At 47.9% G+C, this 20,479-nt stretch overlaps 1 protein-coding gene across 1 annotated transcript; it reads right to left on the bottom strand.

Moving 5' to 3' along the window:
* Positions 1 to 1,728: 1,728 nt before the first annotated feature.
* LOC123448344 lies at positions 1,729 to 19,398 on the bottom strand. Its single transcript, XM_045125183.1, has 8 exons — positions 19,082 to 19,398; positions 18,222 to 18,471; positions 16,611 to 16,682; positions 15,811 to 15,875; positions 2,745 to 2,901; positions 2,447 to 2,527; positions 2,282 to 2,371; positions 1,729 to 2,140 (listed from the first exon to the last, which is right to left on the bottom strand). The coding sequence occupies exons 2-8, from the start codon at positions 18,441 to 18,443 to the stop codon at positions 2,006 to 2,008; spliced, it is 822 nt and encodes a 273-aa protein (XP_044981118.1). The 5' UTR covers positions 18,444 to 18,471; positions 19,082 to 19,398; the 3' UTR covers positions 1,729 to 2,005.
* Between the last annotated feature and the right edge of the window lie 1,081 nt (positions 19,399 to 20,479).

Genomic DNA, 20,479 nt, shown 5'->3' with positions numbered 1-20,479 from the left:
GAATCGCGGTGAACTTTGTATTGAAGATCATAGAGAGACGGAAAAGCCATCTAGGTACTACCTATGGACCCGTAGGTCTGTGGTGGACTACTCACACAACATAATGGAGGCGGCAAGGTTGATATAGAGGGTCTCTGTGATCGATTCCCCCTCCAACACGTCATCGGAAAAGGTCTTGAGATGGCCTCCCATCGGAAAAAAACTTTTAGCGGCGGAAAAAGTGTTTTGGGTGGCTCTCTGATGTTTTCCCAATATTTTAGAATTTATAGGGGTGGAATTAGGTCCAACATAGCTATGAGGGGCCCACAAGGCAAGAGGGATCGACATGTTGCCTTGTTGTCTCCTCGTGTGTTGTCTAGTGTCCCTCCGAAGCTTCCAGGTCTTATTTTTGTATAGAAAAAATCATAAGGAAGTTTCATCGTGTTTGGACTCCATTTGGTATTGGTTAACTGAAAAGCCAAAAAAACACACAAAACAGCAACTCGCACTTGGCACTAGGTTAATATGTTAGTTCCCAAAAATAATATAAAACAACATATAGATGCATATAAAGCATCCAAGATTGATAATATAATAGCATGGAACAATCAAAAATTATAGATACGTTGGAGACGTATCACTTGCCTTCTGCATGCAACCACATTGTTTTTCTTACCGAAGTTCAAGTCATTCACCAAGACATCTATCCTTCAAAGGGCAAGAATCCAATTGTGTAAGGCTCTAGTGGCATTGCCAATGTTGAAGAGATTCACATTCCAAATGATCCAGCCTAGGCCAGATTGTTTGGTGATTTTCCCTAGCCTCAGCCAAGTGCCACCGCAACCGAAGCCACTGCTAGCAGTGTGCCTCAAGGGCCTGAGCACAGAAAGGTTCAGATTATGAGTGGTAGGGAGCTTCTTGTTTCTCTTCACCTAAATCAGGATTGGCATCATGAGTGGACAAAGAGGCATATGCAAAACTTAATGACTAACATCAATGGCATCCGAAACCTCTCCACCAAGAAGGCATTCGTGGCCCATGAGCCATGCAAGCATACATGGTAAACACTCACTCTTATGGCACCTGAAGACGATCTTCATGAGTATGGCTTCACAAAGAAGTTCAGATGTTGCTCTCCTCCGCCTGCAACGGAGAACTGGCCTAAGCCGCCATCTCTCAAAGACAATGACTACTCGTCTTCGGCACAAATAGTCCATGCCAACCTCACAGATGACGAAGCCGAAGATGTCACTTCTCCACATGCACCTGCTACACACGCCAACACTGCTTCAGGCCCATTTACACCGCCACATTGAAGGTCCACAAGCTATGGTTTCCTCCACCAACGACATCTTAGGTGCCAAATCTGGAGTTTGGGTCTGATTAGTTCAACGATAATGAACTCCATGTCAACAATGAAGTCACGACGAGCTCAAGTATGAAGGTGATCCACCATTTTATTCTTCAATAGTGCCAAAGGCGAGTGAGAGTGTCGGTATCAAACTCAGAGGTTTCTTCGGTTTTGTTTGTAATTTTACTTCTTGCTTAATGTTTCTTTGTGCAAAGGTTAGTGTTCTGCTATTTGTTCAATTTTATCAAATGGGTGTGTACATGACTTGTACTATGATCCTTATAATATACTTTCTATTTACCTAAATAATTATAGTTAGAAAAAACTAGTTAGTTCTCTCCAATAATAATTATTTAGGTACAGGTTACCCATATAAAGCATTGCGCAGCACACACATATTTCGCTCAGAGCACATGACACGGGTTGCACCAAAATAGTAAGGTAATACATATTAAATTTACATTAAATCAATGCTTAAATTACATTCAGACAGACAGATTTAGTCGCATTGCTCGAGACAAATAAGACAGTGACATCGTACGAGGTTTTTACTTGGCCACAGGAAGGCTTCCTAGCATTCCTGATGAGCCAGTACCAACAACAGAATAGGCACCCGGACCTACATCTTCAAGCGCACATAGTGCCAGGTACTTGGGGAACTACTGGGTTGTTGAACTATTGCTGTTGCTGCTGGTGTGGCTCATGCTGTGGAGTGGTTGGGGGGTCTGGAGCGATGGTAAACTGAAGGGCACGGCCCTGGGCTGATTGCAGGATGAATGCCACCTCTGCCGTGGCAATTGAGGCCGCTTCCTGCCAATAATAAAAAAACTGAAAGGTTAGATGCTTCTCAATGGTTAAGAGGATACAATCTAATACATATAATGATTTCAACAAAAAGGTTCACATGAACTAATGGAGAGAGACACCAATGATATTGGATTAAAAAAATACCTCATTTTGTCGCCGGCGATGCAAAATACTGAAGATCCATGCCATTATATAGCATGGCAGCAGGAATCCAGCGGCTCGGAGAAGAAAAAGCTGCAAAACATCGGATGAGAATTCATGTAATGAGATTAACAGGAAGAAAAAGGGAAATAAGACCATGTGACTCACAGAGAACATGGTAGAAGCGTCATCATCTCCTTCATTGTCCGAGATCGACAATGCATGTCTCAGAAGCAACAGAGCCATTAGCTGCAAAAAAAGTAGCAATTTTCAGATATTCTTCTCTTGAAAATACCAGAAATATGATACGAATGTCAAGGAAGCAGGCTGATTCTGATTTGTAACCAACTATAAGAACAACAGGTGCTCAATCCATAAACCAAACTGTAAAAGAGGTATGAAAGATATCTAAAAGCACTGAACATTAGAAAGTGTACAATAGGACCTGGAAACAGTAAATACTTACAATGAGTGCAGCAGAACGGCAGAATGCAGCACCATTTGCATCAGTACCACCGTATTCGTCGTACTCTGCTTCAAGAAGACGACGCTGTGCAGCTGCTACAGCAAGAATTCTTGGGTCACGCAAATCCAGAGGAGCTCCTGTAATGGTCCAATCCCCACTGCAAATCAATAGTCCTCACTTAGATATATTTGAATTTCTAATGCACAGTCTACTACCCCTATAAAAGCATGAAGGGCAGAGATCCAAATCTTTCATGTTCATCCATACAACAAATCCTACAGCCCAAAATCCTCCAATGTTTACCGCTAATTGCAATAAGCTGCAATTAGCACTATAACTCCCGAACGCACGTCTCCCACTCGCCCCTAAAAAAACACCCCTCGCTCGCACGACCACCGCACACTCAGGATCGAGGACCCTAACGCCACATTCTCCCCTGCGTCATCGCAAATCCTTGACGGAGATCGATGCCATATCAAACGGCAGGCACACCTCCATTGATCCCCCCCCCCCCCCCCCGCCCCCTCCACGGTGCGCTCCCCTCGTCCAACTCAACCCTCCACTCCGGCGAAGGACCCGCCCACTAAGCCTCCTCCATGCATCCCAACTCAGGATGGCTAAATATAAGGCTCCAATCCTCCATCCCGGTGCAGGACAACATGCCTCGGGCTCCACCCCATTTGTGAGGTCGCTATGTCTCCATTTAGGGCTGGTAGATCACAATCAATAACTGGTGAATTGCAGAGCAGTCGCCTCTTGAGATCTCTCCATGCAGCGAGTTAAATGCAAGAAACCACCACATTTGGGGCTTCTTTTGCGAAAAACTACCTAGTCTCTAATTATTTGCAAAAGCCACCGTGTATTCAGTAAACTTTTTGCAGAGAGCACTAATATCATCCGCTTTGGCTCGTTTAAACGTGTTTATGACAGATGGGACCAAATCGTCGGAATAGCCTTCTCCAGTATCTTTACATAGACAACCCTAGATCAAACAAAATAACGCAATCAAACCCTCCTTGTGTCTCTTTGTGTGGTTGGAATCTAACGCCACCGGGGAGCCGGAGCTCCGGTGCAGCATCCGCAGCATGGACTTCGCAGAGGCATCCGCCGGGAGCTCGGCCTTCAAGCCATGGCGGCGCCCGCCGAAATGTCGTGGCTGGGCCTCGGCCGTCTATCGGGGACGCCCAGCGCCGCTCGACGCCGTGGATGAAGGCCAACCTCCATGCACTCACGCAACCGCTGCGGAGCGTCTACGCCCGCACGAGAGCCCCGCAACCCCGTGCGCACACCATTGAGCCTCGCGCCGCTCCGACCGGACTTCCCCGCAGCTCGCCGTCGTTCTTTTAGATGTATATTCTTGACAATGTGTATCAATATTTCCGTCGTTCTTACAATTTTATTGGTAGTTAGGTGCCTGAGTGCCTTAGGTCAGTGGAAGGAGAGCAAAGTGGCGATCAGATCATAGTTGTTCCAGGATATTTTTGCACTTGTACTTGGGTGAACAATTTGCTACTCTCTCTGTTCCTAAATATAAGACCTTTTAGAGATTTCAGTATGGACTACATACGAAGCAAAATGAGTGAATCGACACTCTAAAATACGTGTATATACATCCGTATGTAGTCCATATTGAAATCTCTAAAAGGACTTATATTTAGAAACGGAGGAAATATGTTTTTCAGCTTTTGATAATACGTCTATATACATCCGTATGTACTCCATATTGAAATCTCTAAAAGGACTTATATTTAAAAATGGAGGAAATATGTTTTTCAGTTTTTGATAACTGGGCATACAACATTTAGAACTTTAGCTGATAACTTTCTCCCTATAACAGCCATTTTATTTATCTCTAATTGGATTAGCAAGCGAAGCACGGATAATAACACACTTAATTTATCATACAATATGCAGAAAGCACCTTATAGAACATAGAAAATACAAAGGGTATACTTCCTCTGTCCCAAAATAAGTGACTCGAATTTATACAAGGAGATTCACGCCTTGTTCAGCAAGGCCTCCGGCTGGCGACATCACAGCGGTCAAGGAGATCCTCGTCTTGTTCGGCAGGGCCTCCGGCCTCCAGGGGAACTTTGCCAAGAGCTCCGCCACCGTCTTGCATGGCGACCAGACGGTCTTGCATGGCGACCAGACGGCCACGGAGACGATTGCGCACCTCGGCTGCCAGATGGTGACACTGCCCATCACCTCCGTCGGCATCCCCCTGTCTACGTGTCGCCCGTCGGCCGCCCATGGTTGATTCTGTTGCCGCGCGGCTCCCAACTTGGAAGGCATGGCTGACGTCAAAAACCGGGCGCCTGGCCTTGGTAAAATCTATCATAAGCGCCATCCCAGTGCACCAACTGCTAGCGTTCGCACCCCCCCCCCTCCCAAAAAAAAGACCCTCAAGCAGCTTGAGAAGATACAACGTGGATTCCTCTGGGCCCGGCGCGCTGCAGCCAACGGTGGGCACTGCCACGTGAACTGGAACCTCGTCTGTTGCCCCATCGAGTTTGGGGGCCTGGGCGTACGCGATCTTGAACGTGCCAGACTCGCACTGCGGCTTCGCTGGTTATGGTTTTCAGCGTGCATGGCAAGGGCTTGACCTCCAGTTCTCGCGTGTGGAGCATGCGCTGTTCTAGACATCCTCTTACATGGTCGTCAGGAACGGCATGACCGCCCTGCTCTGGGAGGACCGGTGGATCAACGATCGGTCCGTCCGTGAGCTCATGCCCACTCAATGGCAACTCCTGCGCACGCGACATCCACGGCGCATTAGGCTTGCACGAGATCGGTCAGTACCTGCAGCTCAGTACCTGCAGCTCTGGCAGATCATGCAACACATCGAGCTCTCGGCTGCCCTGGACCAGTTGATCTGGAAGTGGACAGCAAGCGGCACCTACTCTGCGAAGTCCTGTTACTTGGCCACATTCCATGGATCGCCGACGTACTACTCCTGGAAGCTCATATGGAAAAGTTGGGCGCCGCCGAGGGTGAAATTCTTCCATTGGCTGGCCAAACAAGATCGTTACTGGACTGCCGAGAGGTTGGCCCGCCATGGACTGCAGCACCATCCACGCTGCCTCCTATGCAATCAAGAGCCGAAAACCTTACTACACCTGCTGCTCGAATGCCCATTCACTCGCGAGGCGTGGCATGAGACCCTGGCCTGGCTACGCATTCCAGCACCTATACCAGCTGCGAGCCCTCGCTCATGGACTGGTGGATGCATGCCAAGGAGAACACGCCGTGAATCCTCCACAAAGCCCTGAAATCAGCGGCGCTGCTCGTTCCTTGGATGGTTTGGAAGCACATAAACAGCTGGGTCTTCGACAATGCAACACCATCCATGAATACGCTTCTAGATAGGATCAAGGACGAGGCCCGTTCTTGGGCGACCGCCGGGGCACCTGGCCTCCGGCTTGTGATTCCACAAACCTGGGATGTCCACTAATCGTAATGTAATTCGTGTCCTAGGACGATTGTACCTAAACTCCTTTTCAATGCAAAGAAACGCAAATGACTTTTGCATTTTCTCCAAAAAAAACTTTATACAAAGTTGAATCACTTATTTTGGGGCAGAGGGAGTATAATTCTAACACCCCCTTCCCCTCCCCCTCGTCGCGGGGTGGATCAACAAACTGAGTTTAATTAGACAGAAGTCGTGTTGTGTTCTAATTTGGGCCTTCGTAAAGAAATCCGCCAACCGTAACTCGAAAGGCACATACTGAAGAGCAACAACCTGAAACAAGCATCAACACCAATATGCTTGGTGAGCTCATCCTTCACAGGGACACGTCCAATACTGATAGCACTTGTGTGCAAAAAGCACCTTATAGAACAGAGAAAATACAAAGGGTACACCGCTAAATGTATATAATTCTAACACACACACACACACACACTTGTTGGCTCAAGAACAATAGCCTGGCGATAAGAAGTTGGTTCAAGAACAGCAGCACCAGCGGTTGAAAAACCAAGGCGATCAACAAGCGGAAGCGGACGAGGACACAAGTCATAGGTAGGCTGAGACGAGGTGGACGACACATTAGTAGATGCAACCACGTTACGTGAACGACGAGTATAATACTGAGGAAAAGGTGGGAGAATACAAGGAGGAATCTCCGAAATAGGCAAGGGTGACGGAGAAGACATCGAGGATGAAGGTGCAGAATCCTGCGATAAGGGAGGGAGTGAAAACCATGGGAGATGATGGCGTCGAATCTGCAACAATCGAAGAAGCAGGGACAGTAGGACGGACGGGCATGGGCTCAACAGGAGTGATAGGTGTGTCAGAAAAAGTGAGGAAAGATATATCCTCCACTGCAAAGGTCGAGGAAGATTGGCGCGGGTAGAAGGGACGAGACTCATCAAAAGTCACATCGCGAGAAATACGCATCCAACGACCGACAGGATCCCAACAACGATATCCCTTATGCTCATCACTATAACCTAAGAAGACACACTCATGCTCATCACTATAACCTAAGAAGACACACTCAACTGACTGAGCGAAAAGTTTGGTGCGTTCACGAGGGACAAGAACATAGCAAACACAACCACACAAATGAAGCGTCGAGTAATCAGGAAAACAATCAAAAAGTCGCTCGAAACGAACGCCGCCCTGCAAAGCAATGGACGGCTGAAGGTTGATGAGATAGGTGGAAGTGGAGACAGCATCAACCCAAAAGTGAGGCGGAAGAGAGGCAGTGATCATCATCACACGAGCCGTCTCAAGAAAGTGATGATGCTTGCGCTCAGCCACGCCATTCTGAGCATGAGCACTAGGACAAGAGAACTGAGCAAGAGTACCCTGCTCAGCAAGAAATCCACTCAACATCTTGGAGATATACTCTCCAACAAAGTTAGCACGAAACACACGAATAGGCATAAAGAACTGAGTGTGAACCATGGCAGCAAAACGCTTATAGATAGATAAGACCTCACTACAAGAAGACATGAAATATATCCACATGTGTCGAGAGAAATCATCTATAAAGATAACATAGTATCTATGGCCTCCCTTCGAAGGAAAGGGCGATGGACCCCAGACATCAAAGTGAACAAGGTGAAAAGGACGCTCAGACATAGTCCCGCTATGAGGATAAGGTAATTGAACCTGTTTACCAAGCCGGCAACCTAGCCGACAACCCTGACAGTCTAAAGACACACCGCCGGAGACGGATCCAAGAAGACCACGCCGAACTAAGGATGAGAGACGAGAGCCACATAAATAACCAAGGCGATGATACCACTACTGAAAAGAGCTAGTAGACAAGGCAACAGAGGTGGAGAGACTGGCTGCGGTGGCAGCGGATGGAAGGTAAAGCCAGTCAAGCTCCCAGAGACCCTGAGAGTCACGGCGTCGGGGGCCAGCACCAAGAAGAGCACCAGTTTGACGGTCCAGAACTAAACATGAGTCAAAGTCGAGAATGACCCTGCAAGCAGAATCAACAATCTGACAACCAAAAATGAGCTGCATGGTAAGCCAAGGAACATGAGCAACATGGGGAACATAAAAAGATGAAGTGCTAAGTGTGCTCGGCCAGTAAAAACCGGGAGAGAAGTACCATCAGCAGTAAGAACATGAACAAGAGAATCGAGAGGTCAAGTAGATGACAGAGTTGATGAATCATGAGTCAAATGAAAAGATGCTCCAGTATCAAGAATCCATGAAGATGTACCTGCTTGTGTACAAGGTGGGCTCACAATGCCAAAAGAGTCTGTAGTAGAATCAACAACCCTGTCAAGGAAAAACAGAAGATGGAGCTCAAGCATCGAAATCGCACAATCTCCTGCTCAGTCAAGGGCGTAACTGAAGATGTCGATGTAGATGCACCCGACAACAGAGAGTCGGAGGCAATCAGCAAGGTGCAAAGTCACGCAATCTCCTCCTCGGTGAAGTACACAGCAGAAGTAGGCGACATGGTGGCACCGAGAGAAGCGGACACCACCACCTGTGGAAGCCGCTAAGTGTGGCGATGCAGCATGACCAGTATTGTCTGCAAAGGCCGGTGGTGAAGACGAGGCCATATGCAGACAAATACCAAGCGCCAGGGGAAGAAGTGTTGGTGTACTAAAGTTTGGGTCTTTAGTACCCCATACTTGTGCACGGGTAGTTGTAGCCACACCAGCGGCAAGGCCTGCCAGGGGACAGCTGAAGGCAAGTACGAGGATGTCAAGAAAACGTTCAAATCTACAATCAGAAGACAGAAGACCAAAGGCTGGGATCCCGGCAAGGATCGCTGGCGGAGCCCCGACAAGACGTGCACCCGGCAAAACTGCCGCCGCTCCAGATCAGCGACCAGCTGTCATTCCTCCTGGATACGTGCCAAGGCACTAGCAATGGTGGGGGTTGAGCGGTGCCGATGGGATGGGTCCCTGTCCCGTGTCATAGAAGGCCATGGACGCCTGATGAAAGCATTTAATGCATTTGTCCTGAGACATCAGGAAACACTGTAACAACTGTACATCCCGTGTGTGCCCTGTTCGCCACTGTTAGTGACCCCTTCGACATATACAAGGAGGACCAAGGCGTAGCTACAGGGGGGTTTAGACTCTCGGAAGGGGGGGCTTCTGGAACAGTTGAGGTGCGTAGCTGTTGTGTACCACATAGTGCTCCTGGAGCCAGAGCCCAAAAACACTCAATACACCAAAAGCAGGAGTAGGGTTTTACGCTTCTCAGCGGCCCGAACCTGGGTAAAATCCCCTCCCGTTGATCGTTGGATCTGGTCTTGGTGCACCCCTCTCTCCCTACCAAACCGTAAAGGGATCCACGCGATCCCATAGGTGTCGTACCCCGACATCTTTGGCGCGCCAGGTAGGGGATAGGTTGCGCCAACCTGATCTAGCAATCAGCGTGTCAGTTTCTTGATCATCTTCATCACCATGGCTCCCAAGAAGAGGGGTGCAACGGCGGCTGATCCATTCGCGTCCGGTATGCCTGACTACACAGAGGGGTGACGGTATGGACGTGGGCAGAGGGGGCGGATGTCTTGAACCTCCACGACGTTCTGGTGATCAAAGCCAAGCGAGCGACGTCGTTCGCAGCCACAAACAACAACTCGCGGCCGCTGGGTCTAAGGACGGAACTGCGCTGCCTATAGGCGGCGTGGCGAACTCCAAGTACGGAAATGTGCCTTCAAAGGCACCCACGCCGGGGCATACATTGCGGCCTTCCCGGGTCGCACGCGACGAGCGGTGCCGCGACGTTGGCGGTTCTAAGCATCCCTGAGGAAAGGCTAATGAGCATCACTCTCAAGATGCGCAGGGCCAGCATGCACGTCAAGAGGCTGGTGGAAGCGGTGCGCGATCACGGGACCGTGATGGAGCTCCTTCTAACACGGTTAGGAGTAAGAGCACCTCACGTTCCTCACACCTCTCGCCGCCGCCTACACCAGCAGAAGCATTGGCACGAGCACAGCTACTCCTGGACTTTCTTCCTGCTGGCCCTGCGGAAGCATTGGCACGAGCACGGAAGGAGAAGTTAGACTCCAGGGCAGCAGTTGTTGAAGTTGTGCTTTCCCGCAAAGCCAGATAAGAAAAGGAAGTTGAATTCCGGCCAGTACTTCCCCGCAAAGCCACCAGAAGCTGTCGGCAAGAACCTTGCGGGCAAGGAAGTTGCCGGGAACAACACCAAGCCTGTCGGGGAGCAACAAGCTCCGGCAGGACCTCGAGTCCTTGCCGTAGAGACAAACGCTCCCGCAGCAGAGGACACGCCTTTAGTCCTTGTCGTCGAGCCTCAGGCTTCAGCATGGGCACAACACATTGTTCAGTTCCTCCAGACAGGAGAGCTCACTGAAGAACAGGAAGAAGCAGAGAAAGTAGCCCGTGGGTCCAATATGTACCAATTTGTGGACAATGTCCTGTACAGAATACGACCAAACAGTGTGAAATTGAAGTGCATTCCTCGGGGAGATGGACTGGAGCTGTTGGCAGAGATACATGGAGGCATATGTGGCTCCCACATAGGATAGAGAGCTCTTGTTGGTAAAGCATTCCGGCAAGGTTTCTTTTGGCCCACCACCCTCCAGGACGCAACTGCACTAGTAACCAAGTGTGAAGCGTGCCAGTTCCATTCAAAGAAATTGCATCAACCAGCCCAAGCTCTTCAGACAATCCCTTTTTCCTGGCCATTTTCGGTCTGGGGGCTCGACATTGTGGGCCCTTTCCCCCGCGCTATCGGGGGCTTTGAGTACTTGTACGTTGCAATCGACAAATTCACAGTGGCCGGAAGTAGAACCAGTGAGGAAGGTGACAGCACAATCAGCCGTCAAGTTCTTCAAGGGACTAGTTTGTCGTTCTGGTGTACCAAACAGGATCATCACTGACAATGGCACATAGTTCACGAGCCACGCCTTCATGCAATACGTCCAAGACCTTGGCGGCAAGATCTGTTTTGCTTCTGTTGCTCATCCAAGGAGCAACGGCCAGGCGGAAAGGGCAAATGTTGAAGTGTTGCGAGGCCTCAAGACAAGAACTTTCGACAAGTTGTGCATGTCTGGAAGACCCTGGATTGACGAGCTGTCGGCGGTTCTTTGGTCAATCAGGACGACACCAAATCGAGCCATCGGCCAGACACCCTTCTCCCTAGTGTACGAGGCGGAGGCAGTTCTCCCCACGGAACTCATATACGGGTCGCCTCGAGTGCTCGCCTACGACGAGCTTGAGCAAGAGCAGTTGCGGCAAGATGATGCTACACTCCTTGAGGAAGACCGTCTTCAGGCTGCTCTACGAGCTGCACGCTACCAGCAAGCCTTGCGCCGCTACCATAGCCGCAAGGTTCAAGCCTGAAGTCTTGAGGAAGGCGACCTTGTTCTTCGCACGTTCAGTCGGCCAAGAATTGCAACAAGTTGACACCAAAGTGGGAAGGCCCTTATCGGGTAGTACGAGTCACCAGGCCTGGAGCAGTCTGCCTGGAGGCCGAAGATGGCGTTCCGGTGAGCAACTCCTGGAATATCAAGCATCTTCGTAAGTTCTATCCATAAGGCGCGGTTGTCGGGTCTCCCGGCAACCACCTTTTGCACAAGTCTTGCCGGTAAGGCATGTAATCCTTTGTGCAAAGCCATGCGCAGACCCTGTGCGTAGTTGAATAAAATTAAGTGTTTCACAATTCTTGTCGATTTTCATGTTTATTTATATGCATGTTTGTCTGAGATATTGTATTACGCTTATTTCCAGCAAGTACTAACGAACCGCCAAGGTTCCATATCCCTATTTTCTCTTCTTTCTTTTTCTCAAAGGATAGAAGGTTCCCTCGCATACGAGTTTGTCAGGGGGATGATGGTATGGACACCAACAGGCGATGATCAGGTGATGTCCAACAGAAAGGAGTACAGCAACAAAAAGCTAAGTTGCAAAAACTCTTAAGTAAATTTTAAACTGTAAAATTATTTTCCTTGGACGATTTCGACTTTCGTATGGAAAACCCGCGAGCGAAGGAACCTTGTCATGATCGATTGCGCCCTTACTTTGTTTCGAGCCCGCTCAACAACTTAAGTGGCTGCACTGATTGCGCCAAGGTATCTTGCCGATAGCGACACCTCCGACAGGCTGCTAAGGATCCGTTCCTCGAAGCGCTCGCAGCAGGGCTGTGCGCACCGGCAAGTTTCTAGTAAAGCGAAGGGCATGTACCATACAAGAAGAGATCAGACAAGAAGGATAGCGTGCATTCATTCAAAACACAGCCAATTATATTACATTAATAGTTGTCGCGATTCTAACTTAAGATAAAATTGTCTTTGGCATGGAATGCTTTGGTGAACCAGACTTGCGTTTCCCCGAGGCGCTTCTAGAAATCCGCCTCCGCTGCTGCTTCGACAACTGTTGCCCTAGAGTCTAACTTCTCCTTTCGTGCATGGTGGAGCGCCTGGAGCTGATGGAAGTTATCGCTCATAGTTTGGAGTTGTTCTTCCTTGGATTTGCTGCTGCTACCTCTTGGTTCGCCAACAATTTTGAGCCCAACAGCGATGGTGATTTCCTCGTCGAAGGTTTCTCCTTCAGTTGGCACCCCAGCACTTGTCGTTCCTAGTATGCTGATGAACAGGTTCTCGCCAACTTCGAGGTATCTGCTTGAAGAGGGGGCTTCGGATGTTGTCGGTTGATCCTCAGCATCCGCCCCACCGGCAACTAAGGGCTCTACTGAGGGCTCTGTGGCCGGCGTAGCGCCTGGCGCTCCTACGGCAGGAATGCCGTCAGTATGGTCACTGGACTCCTTGTCGACCCTCTCCGCGAACTCCTTGGCGATTTCTCCATGTACATCCTTGGCGGCCTCACCAACGGCAACGTTGTCGGCCTCGGCGGCAGCATCCATGGCGGTCTCCTCGATGACGCAATCGACATCCATGTGTTCCATCGGAGGGAGACCTGAAAACCAAAAAAGGGAAATTTGCCCGATCCCTCAAAGCTTTCGCATCAAGCGCTGGGGGAAGACAACACGCTCCTTCCGCATCTTCGCCGATTCGTTCTCCAGGACGACGCCTTCCCCTCCTTGCCCTTGCTTGCCCTCGGCGGCATGGCGGCGATGGGAGCAGAGTCCGACAAGAATGGGGGCTTGGAAGCGGCGGATGGATAGGGAAGATCTGTTTCCCGCTCGAGGGAGAAGGCGACGACAGTTCCGAGATTGGAAAGGGCAGGAGGTGATAGGTAAGCGCCTTTGCGGTCTCCTCTTTATGGGGAAGACACGGGGTTGTCTCTTGGCTAGCCAGAAAACGCTTTTGCAAGCGCGCAGTTATTTCGGCCACTCCGCGCACATATCCCACGTTGCGCATTCAATGTGTGTCGTGGGGGGAGGGGCGCAATAACTAAAATGATTACAACAGCAGACTCCTGCCACGCGTACCCGTGCACTGTTTGGGTCTAGCCCAACAACGCCTCGCACCCGTGTATGGCCTAGGCCCGGGGGCTCCCGTCAGTGTACTAAAGTTTGGGTCTTTAGTACCCCATACTTGTGCACGGGCAGTTGTAGCCACACCAGCGGCAAGGCCTGCCAGGGGACAGCTGAAGGCAAGTACGAGGATGTCAAGAAAACGTTCAAATCTACAATAAGAAGACAGAAGGCCAAAGGCTGGGATCCCGGCAAGGTCCTTGCCGGGATAGCTGGCGGAGCCCCGACAAGACGTGCACCCGGCAAGATCCCACCAACTTGCCACCGCTGCAGCGCAGCGACCAGCTATCATTCCTCCTGGATACGTGTCAAGGCACTAGCAATGGTGGGGGTTGAGAGATGCCGGTGGGACGGGTCCCTGTCCCCTGTCATAGAAGGTCATGGACGCCTGACGAAAGCATTTAATGCGTTTGTCCTGAGACATCAGTAAACACTGTAACAACTGTACATCCCGTGTGTGCCCTGTTCGCCACTGTTGGTGACCCCTTCGACATATACAAGGAGGACCAAGGCATAGCTACAGGGGGGTTTAGACTCTCAGAAGGGGGGCTTCTGGAACAGTTGAGGTGCGTAGTTGTTGTGTACCACATAAGTGCTCCTGGAGCCAGAGCCCAAAAACACTCAATACACCAAAAGCAGGAGTAGGGTTTTACGCTTCTCAGCGGCCCGAACCTGGGTAAAATCCCCTCTCGTTGATCGTTGGATCTGCTCGCGTCTGGTATGCCTGGCTACACAGACGGGCGACGGTATGGACGTGGGCGGAGGGGGCGGAGGTCTTGAGCCTCCACGACGTTCTGGTGATCAAAGCCAAGCGAGCGACGTCGTTCGCAGCCACAACAACTCGCGACCGCGCAAGCGTTGAGGTTGCGACTAGGTCCACACTGAGTCGTGCCTGGCGAGGATATCAGCCGCCAACGGGAGCAGCAGGACGGCGGACTGGGACGAGCGACAGGATCCAGCGATCGATCTAGCGACCCGAGCAACGGGATCCAGCGAACGGGGCGGCCTTCAGCGGGGAACAAAGGCAGCCACGAGGAAACCTTCGGCGGGAACAGCCTTCGACGGGGAAAGACAAGACAGCACCGAGGGCGGCTGGGCAAGAAACTGGATCAAGAGGAGCACGAGTTGCGCGTGCAAAAAAAAGAACCAAGGCTCTAATACCATGTTAGAAAATATGCAACTTGTATTTCCAGAAGGCCATAGTCCAGTATATATACATGTACATGTGTAGAATATGCAAGAAACCCCTTATACAATGGGGTAATACGGAAGATTACATTTTTTTTCAAAACGGAAGGTTACATGGCTATATATATAGTATTCTAACACAAATATGACACAAATTTAACTGAGTTGAACTTTGAACTCAACCCACAACCAACAAAACTAGCTATTTGTCTGTTGTAAACTCACATGACATCTACAATTATGTTGAGTTGTTGCACCAATTTGTTGGACTATATAGGTTGTCTTCTCCGGAACTTTAATGCAGTACCCTTCTAGGCTAGGCATTAGGCTGGTATATGTAGCAGTAGTTGTTAGAAAAAGCAATCGTATCTTCTGCTCAAGAGAAGTCAATCCATCCGATTGGTTTAATTTCAATTTTTCTACAAAATATTGCTAATGACCAGTTCTAAAATAATTTCCTTTCCTGTTGTAGGGTTCATGGTCATCGGGCAGGGGTTAGCCGTTTGCTTCAAGCTGCGTGAGAGGGCGTTGCCGCGTGTTCACGCCATGCCCATGTCTTCCACAATGCATGCTTGGTAGAGCGGGATGTGGTCTTTTTTCAGGTGCTTGCTGCCGATTCCGCTAGATAGACTAAGACCATACATGATGCATAATTTTTTTGTGAGGCGATGGACATTCTTTTGTATGCAACTAGAAACACTTCAAATGAATTCATTGTTTTGACATTGACAGACTTCCCCAGACTGTTGAATTGTGTTACTTCAATTGTACTTGATACCACAATTCCACTGAACAAAATCTTTTGGTTTAATCTTTGCAAAGATGGGGTTTATGTTACAGAGAAAATGAAAAACTACTAGCATCAGCCATAATAAGGTTTTTGTGCATTAATTAATATGTGCATTGCATGTACATGATTACTAGTATAATAGAATAGAACGAAATAGTGAACTGGCTAACAGAACAAAAGGCGGTATCTGAAAATAAACTTGCCTTATATCTATGTTGGTCTCATCTGGTTGAACACGTGGTGGTGCTGTGTACCCAGGCTTATATTGCTGCAGGGTACCGTCAGAACTTCAAATTGGTAAACAGGAGTAGCAAAGTCACCATAAATGTTCACACTGGACAAGCCAACGAGTATTCTACCAGAATATAACCATATCTGAATAATTTGGATTCATGAAAACAGCATGGAATTTCTCATTCTTTTAATGACTTTTTATTATCTACCATGGTAATTAGCGGCAAAATTTAGGAAATAAATAAATAATAATGATCTGTAAGAATAACATGCATACACTATATGAGAAAACTAGAAATGAAGCAATTAAGTACCCTCGGCAAATCTCTTTTTGTTATTGCCTGTCCACCTCATCGAGCTTTAGTAAAAAAGAAGAAGAAAAAATAACTTCACCCCTCCAGACAACAATCATTCATGGCAGTAATTCCTCCAGGTCCGCAATACAGAAACTGCACACTCATGGTGCATTAGCAAATGAGACAGCATTTCTAGGTGGTGGCACATAAAGGCATAAAGCTCCATGGAGTGAGGCTTTCATGTGAGCATAACATAAGGCACGCAACATGGAATGCTAAGTGGTGTTGCAGGGAAATTCTGGTGGAACTACTGTGATGCATGAAGTCAACGGGTCACAACACACGGAAAAAAATGAAGCAGAAAAACCAGGGTTGCCGTTCTAGATTGTATGCAGGTTAACATACTATTCAAAATTTGTATCAATACAAAGATGAAACGTGTACAAATGGTGTGAACTGGAAAAAATACTAACCTCATGGCAAATTTCACATGTAATGTCTCCTTTCTCATTGCACCAGCGTTGCACACACGCTCTATGAGCATACTGTACATGAGAAATAGAACTGTCAACTAGATACTACATAATTTGATAGATCAAACATAAAAACATTTATATGATTTACAAGGATGGAAGTAGAATATAGATAGCTCAAGTTAAGTTTTACATATATGACGTGCAGCTCCGCGTGTACAGAAGGACAACATGCATACACGATTCATGTAATGGGATTCAATTGACATACATAAGCAACGCAAAAGATAAAGAAATAGGATCAGCAGTTCCAATGTCAATAAATCATTATTACAATCGATATAAAAAGATTGAACTTGATAGATGAGTCCCATATGATCAGCTATACATTCAAATAAACTGAACCGGAAAACACAGGGTTAAGGGGCTGTTTGGATTGTGACATGTGGGGTTTAGTACTCATTAAAAAATGCTTGCCTTAGGTGTGGCTAGAACCAAACACCCACCTAACTTGGTCAAACTTGCCTAAGGTAAGTTGTGGCAAAGTGTGGCAAGGTGTGGCTAGGAACCAAACAGCCCCTAAATTACTGGTGAGGCAATGATGTGAAATAATGGAACATGTGGATGCAAAATCAACCACACAACTCGATGCTGCTAATATGTGAATGATCTGAAAGATCATGAGAACTAACAAAGATGCACTAGGTTGTAGGTATTATTAAGGCCGAGTCAGATGATCTCAGTAGCCTTTAACGCTCACACTAGAAGAAGATATGAAGTATTAAGACTTAAAATAATTTAAGTGAAACAATCACGCTTTATTCTTGGTGTAGATTGTACAAATTTTGACTAGTGAAACTATCATATACCTCATTGCCGCATGCTTCTTGGGAAGCTAGCGCCAAGGTAACATTGGAACGATATAGTGGCAATACAAGATTTGCATTATTCTTCACTTTTTACTCTATGCATACAGTACAGAAGATGAACATAGCTTGTCCCTTAATGATGTAAAACGGATTTTAAAGCTCCTTTGTTCAAAGCTTGACAACTTTGTTCAAAGCTCGACAACGCTATTAACTTCACTGTCATGTAAGTTTCTCCATACAAGATCAAAGTCGGTTCTTTGTTAAGAAATAGGTGGCAGGCCATCCAACTTGACCATGGCATCAATATCCGAGAAAAAGAGTTGACACACACAGGCGCACCATAGAGGAACATAAATGACATGGCCCAACTAGACATAATTATAGGATGAGTCAAAACTTTTGATACATGGCATTTTTCCGGTTAGTGTCCTTTATAGGTGGATCCTTCCAATAAACTATTGTTGCCATACGGAAGAAAAAGAAAATACCCACATGATACTATCCTAAATATACACACAATCGGCTAGTGCCTACTACATTCAAAGCATGTCGGAGCATACTTATAAACCATATCACATGTCAAAGGAAATGGCTAACACATGCTGAAATAAAGCACAAAAACTAAGAACCCCAACCACATTTTCAGTGCACAAACAACAAAACGCCTAGCAGTAGTTCCAGCCTTCCAGGAACATGAGAATCATATGAGAGATTTGAGAATAAAATTGGAGAGGATCAAAACCTTCAGACTGCCGTTGCACGTACACGGCTTCTCGAGATTCTTGATGCTGTCCTCTTCCTGGCATATGCGGCACTCCGCAGCCGGGATGAGTGGCTCATCCTCGCCACCATCCTCCACCATATCAACAGCAGCCACCAACACAGCCTCAGATGGCTTCTCAGCAACGCCATCATCCTTGGTGTTCGCCAAACCGTCCACATTCACCACCACATGGTCGCCCATCCAAAACTCCCCTCAACAGATCGAACTCCTGGAACAAATGACCACATCAATCGTAAGACGTTCAGATACTAGCAGAGACAGTTGCAGGCCATAAGACAAGTATTGTAGTGACGGGACAAATAACAGTGACCAATATAGGGTGCAGCGGCGGTTATCAGTGCCTAAAAATGGAGGGAAGCAGATGCGAATAGTACAGAAATCCCCTTTAAAAATCAACGGGGATACTCAAAATCAGGCAACTAGAGAGCGTCATGTAAACCCTATCTCTGGCTGGCGTCTCACCCAACTCTGTCTACCAAATCCAGGGCCTGACTACCAAGTCCACGAACGCCGCATGATTCGACGCGGCGGTGGAGAACAATCCGATTTCCGGTAGACTGCACAAAGAAGGAAGGTGAAGGCGTGAGCGAACCGGAGCCCTCGCCGAAACGGTTTTCTGCCAGCAGGGGAGGTCGCCGGCTTCTACCAGCCCCCAACACACACATCCACAACTGCAACCTCTAAATCAACCGCCGTAGCAGGCGAGGGGGGCGACAGATGCCCCACACGCCGAATCGACACCGGTCCCCCGGTGCAGCCGCAGATTTCACCGGAGCTGGAGAAAGGATGGGAAAGGATCGGAGGAGCAGGGCACGCACCTTGCTGGCGACGGCGGCAACGTCGAGGATGACTGTTCTCCTCTCTTGATCCGGTGGACTAAGTCTAGAAACGTCCTCCTCCTCTCGAATGCCCAATTCGTTGGCGTCGGTCTGCTCGTCAAATCAACACGCGATTTCTCTCTTGGTTTTGCTGGTTCGCGAGAAAGGGAAGAAAGAGTCAAGAGAAGGAAGCTGGTGGTCCACCGAAGGGCGCTGCCATTCCTAGTCGGCCGATTTATTTACGGCGGCTGCTCCTATAAATCAACCGACTAATCTTTTTCAAACATCAGTTGGGTCGGTAGCCCTTCGATTCAGCTGTAAATGGGTCAACATATCAGCTTGTTCTTATATTTTTTTTCTCTCGAGTCAACAGACCCAAATATCGCGTGCAGCTGCGTGCTATGCGTGTGATCATTTCTTCATCGCCGCCAACCACTATTGCCGATTCAGCGCTGCTGTAGGAGAACCATCCCATGATCGACGACAACGTGGCTTCAACGAAGCATCGCCTGTCGACGGAGCTTCATTGTAGCGTGATACGTCTTCAATGTATTTATAATTTTTTATTGTTCCATGCTATTATACTATTCGTGTTTGGATGTTTTATACGCATTAATATGTTATTTTATATTATTTTTGGGTCTAACCTATTAATCTAGAGCCTAGTGTGTTTTTTCCATGTTTTTGAGTATTGCAAATAAGGAATATTAAACGGAGTCCAAACAAAATAAAATCTTCGAAATAATTTTTTTTAGATTAGAAGAAACCTACCAGACTTGGAGAGGGAGGCAGGAGACCTGCCGGGAGACGACAAGCCTGCAGGGCGCGCCCCTGGCTTGTGGCCCCATGCAGGCCTCCTAACCCTAATCCTCCTCCTATAAATTTTCAAATATTCCCCCAATGACAAGAGAGCAACAAAAAATAGCTTTCCGCCGCCAGGAGCCTCTATTCCCGTGATATCCAATTTGGGAGCCTTTTTCGGTAATCTGTCGGAGGGGGAATCGATCACGGAGGGCATCTACATCAACTTCATTGCCCCTTCGATGATGCGTGAGTAGTTCACCACGCACATATGGGTCCATAGCTAGTAGCTAGATGGCTTCTTCTCTCTCTTTGTTTTTAATACCATGTTTTTCATGATCTTCATGAAGATCTATCCGATGTAGTACTCTTTTGCGGTGTGTTTGTCGAGATCCGATGAATTATGGTTTTATGTTCAGATTATCTATGAATATTATTTGAATCTTCTCTGAATTCTTATATGCATGATTTTATATCTTAGCAAGTCTCTTCGAGTTTTTGGTTTGGCCAACTAGATTGATAATTCTCGCAATGGGAGAAGTGCTTAGTTTTGGGTTCAATCTTGCGGTGTCCTCATCCAGTGACAAAGTAGGGGCA

This window comes from Hordeum vulgare, chromosome 4H (assembly GCF_904849725.1).
Source record: "Hordeum vulgare subsp. vulgare chromosome 4H, MorexV3_pseudomolecules_assembly, whole genome shotgun sequence".
NCBI lineage: Eukaryota > Viridiplantae > Streptophyta > Magnoliopsida > Poales > Poaceae > Hordeum > Hordeum vulgare.
The sequence above is the reverse complement of the archived record's forward strand: the minus strand, read 5'-3'. Positions and strand labels throughout refer to the sequence as shown.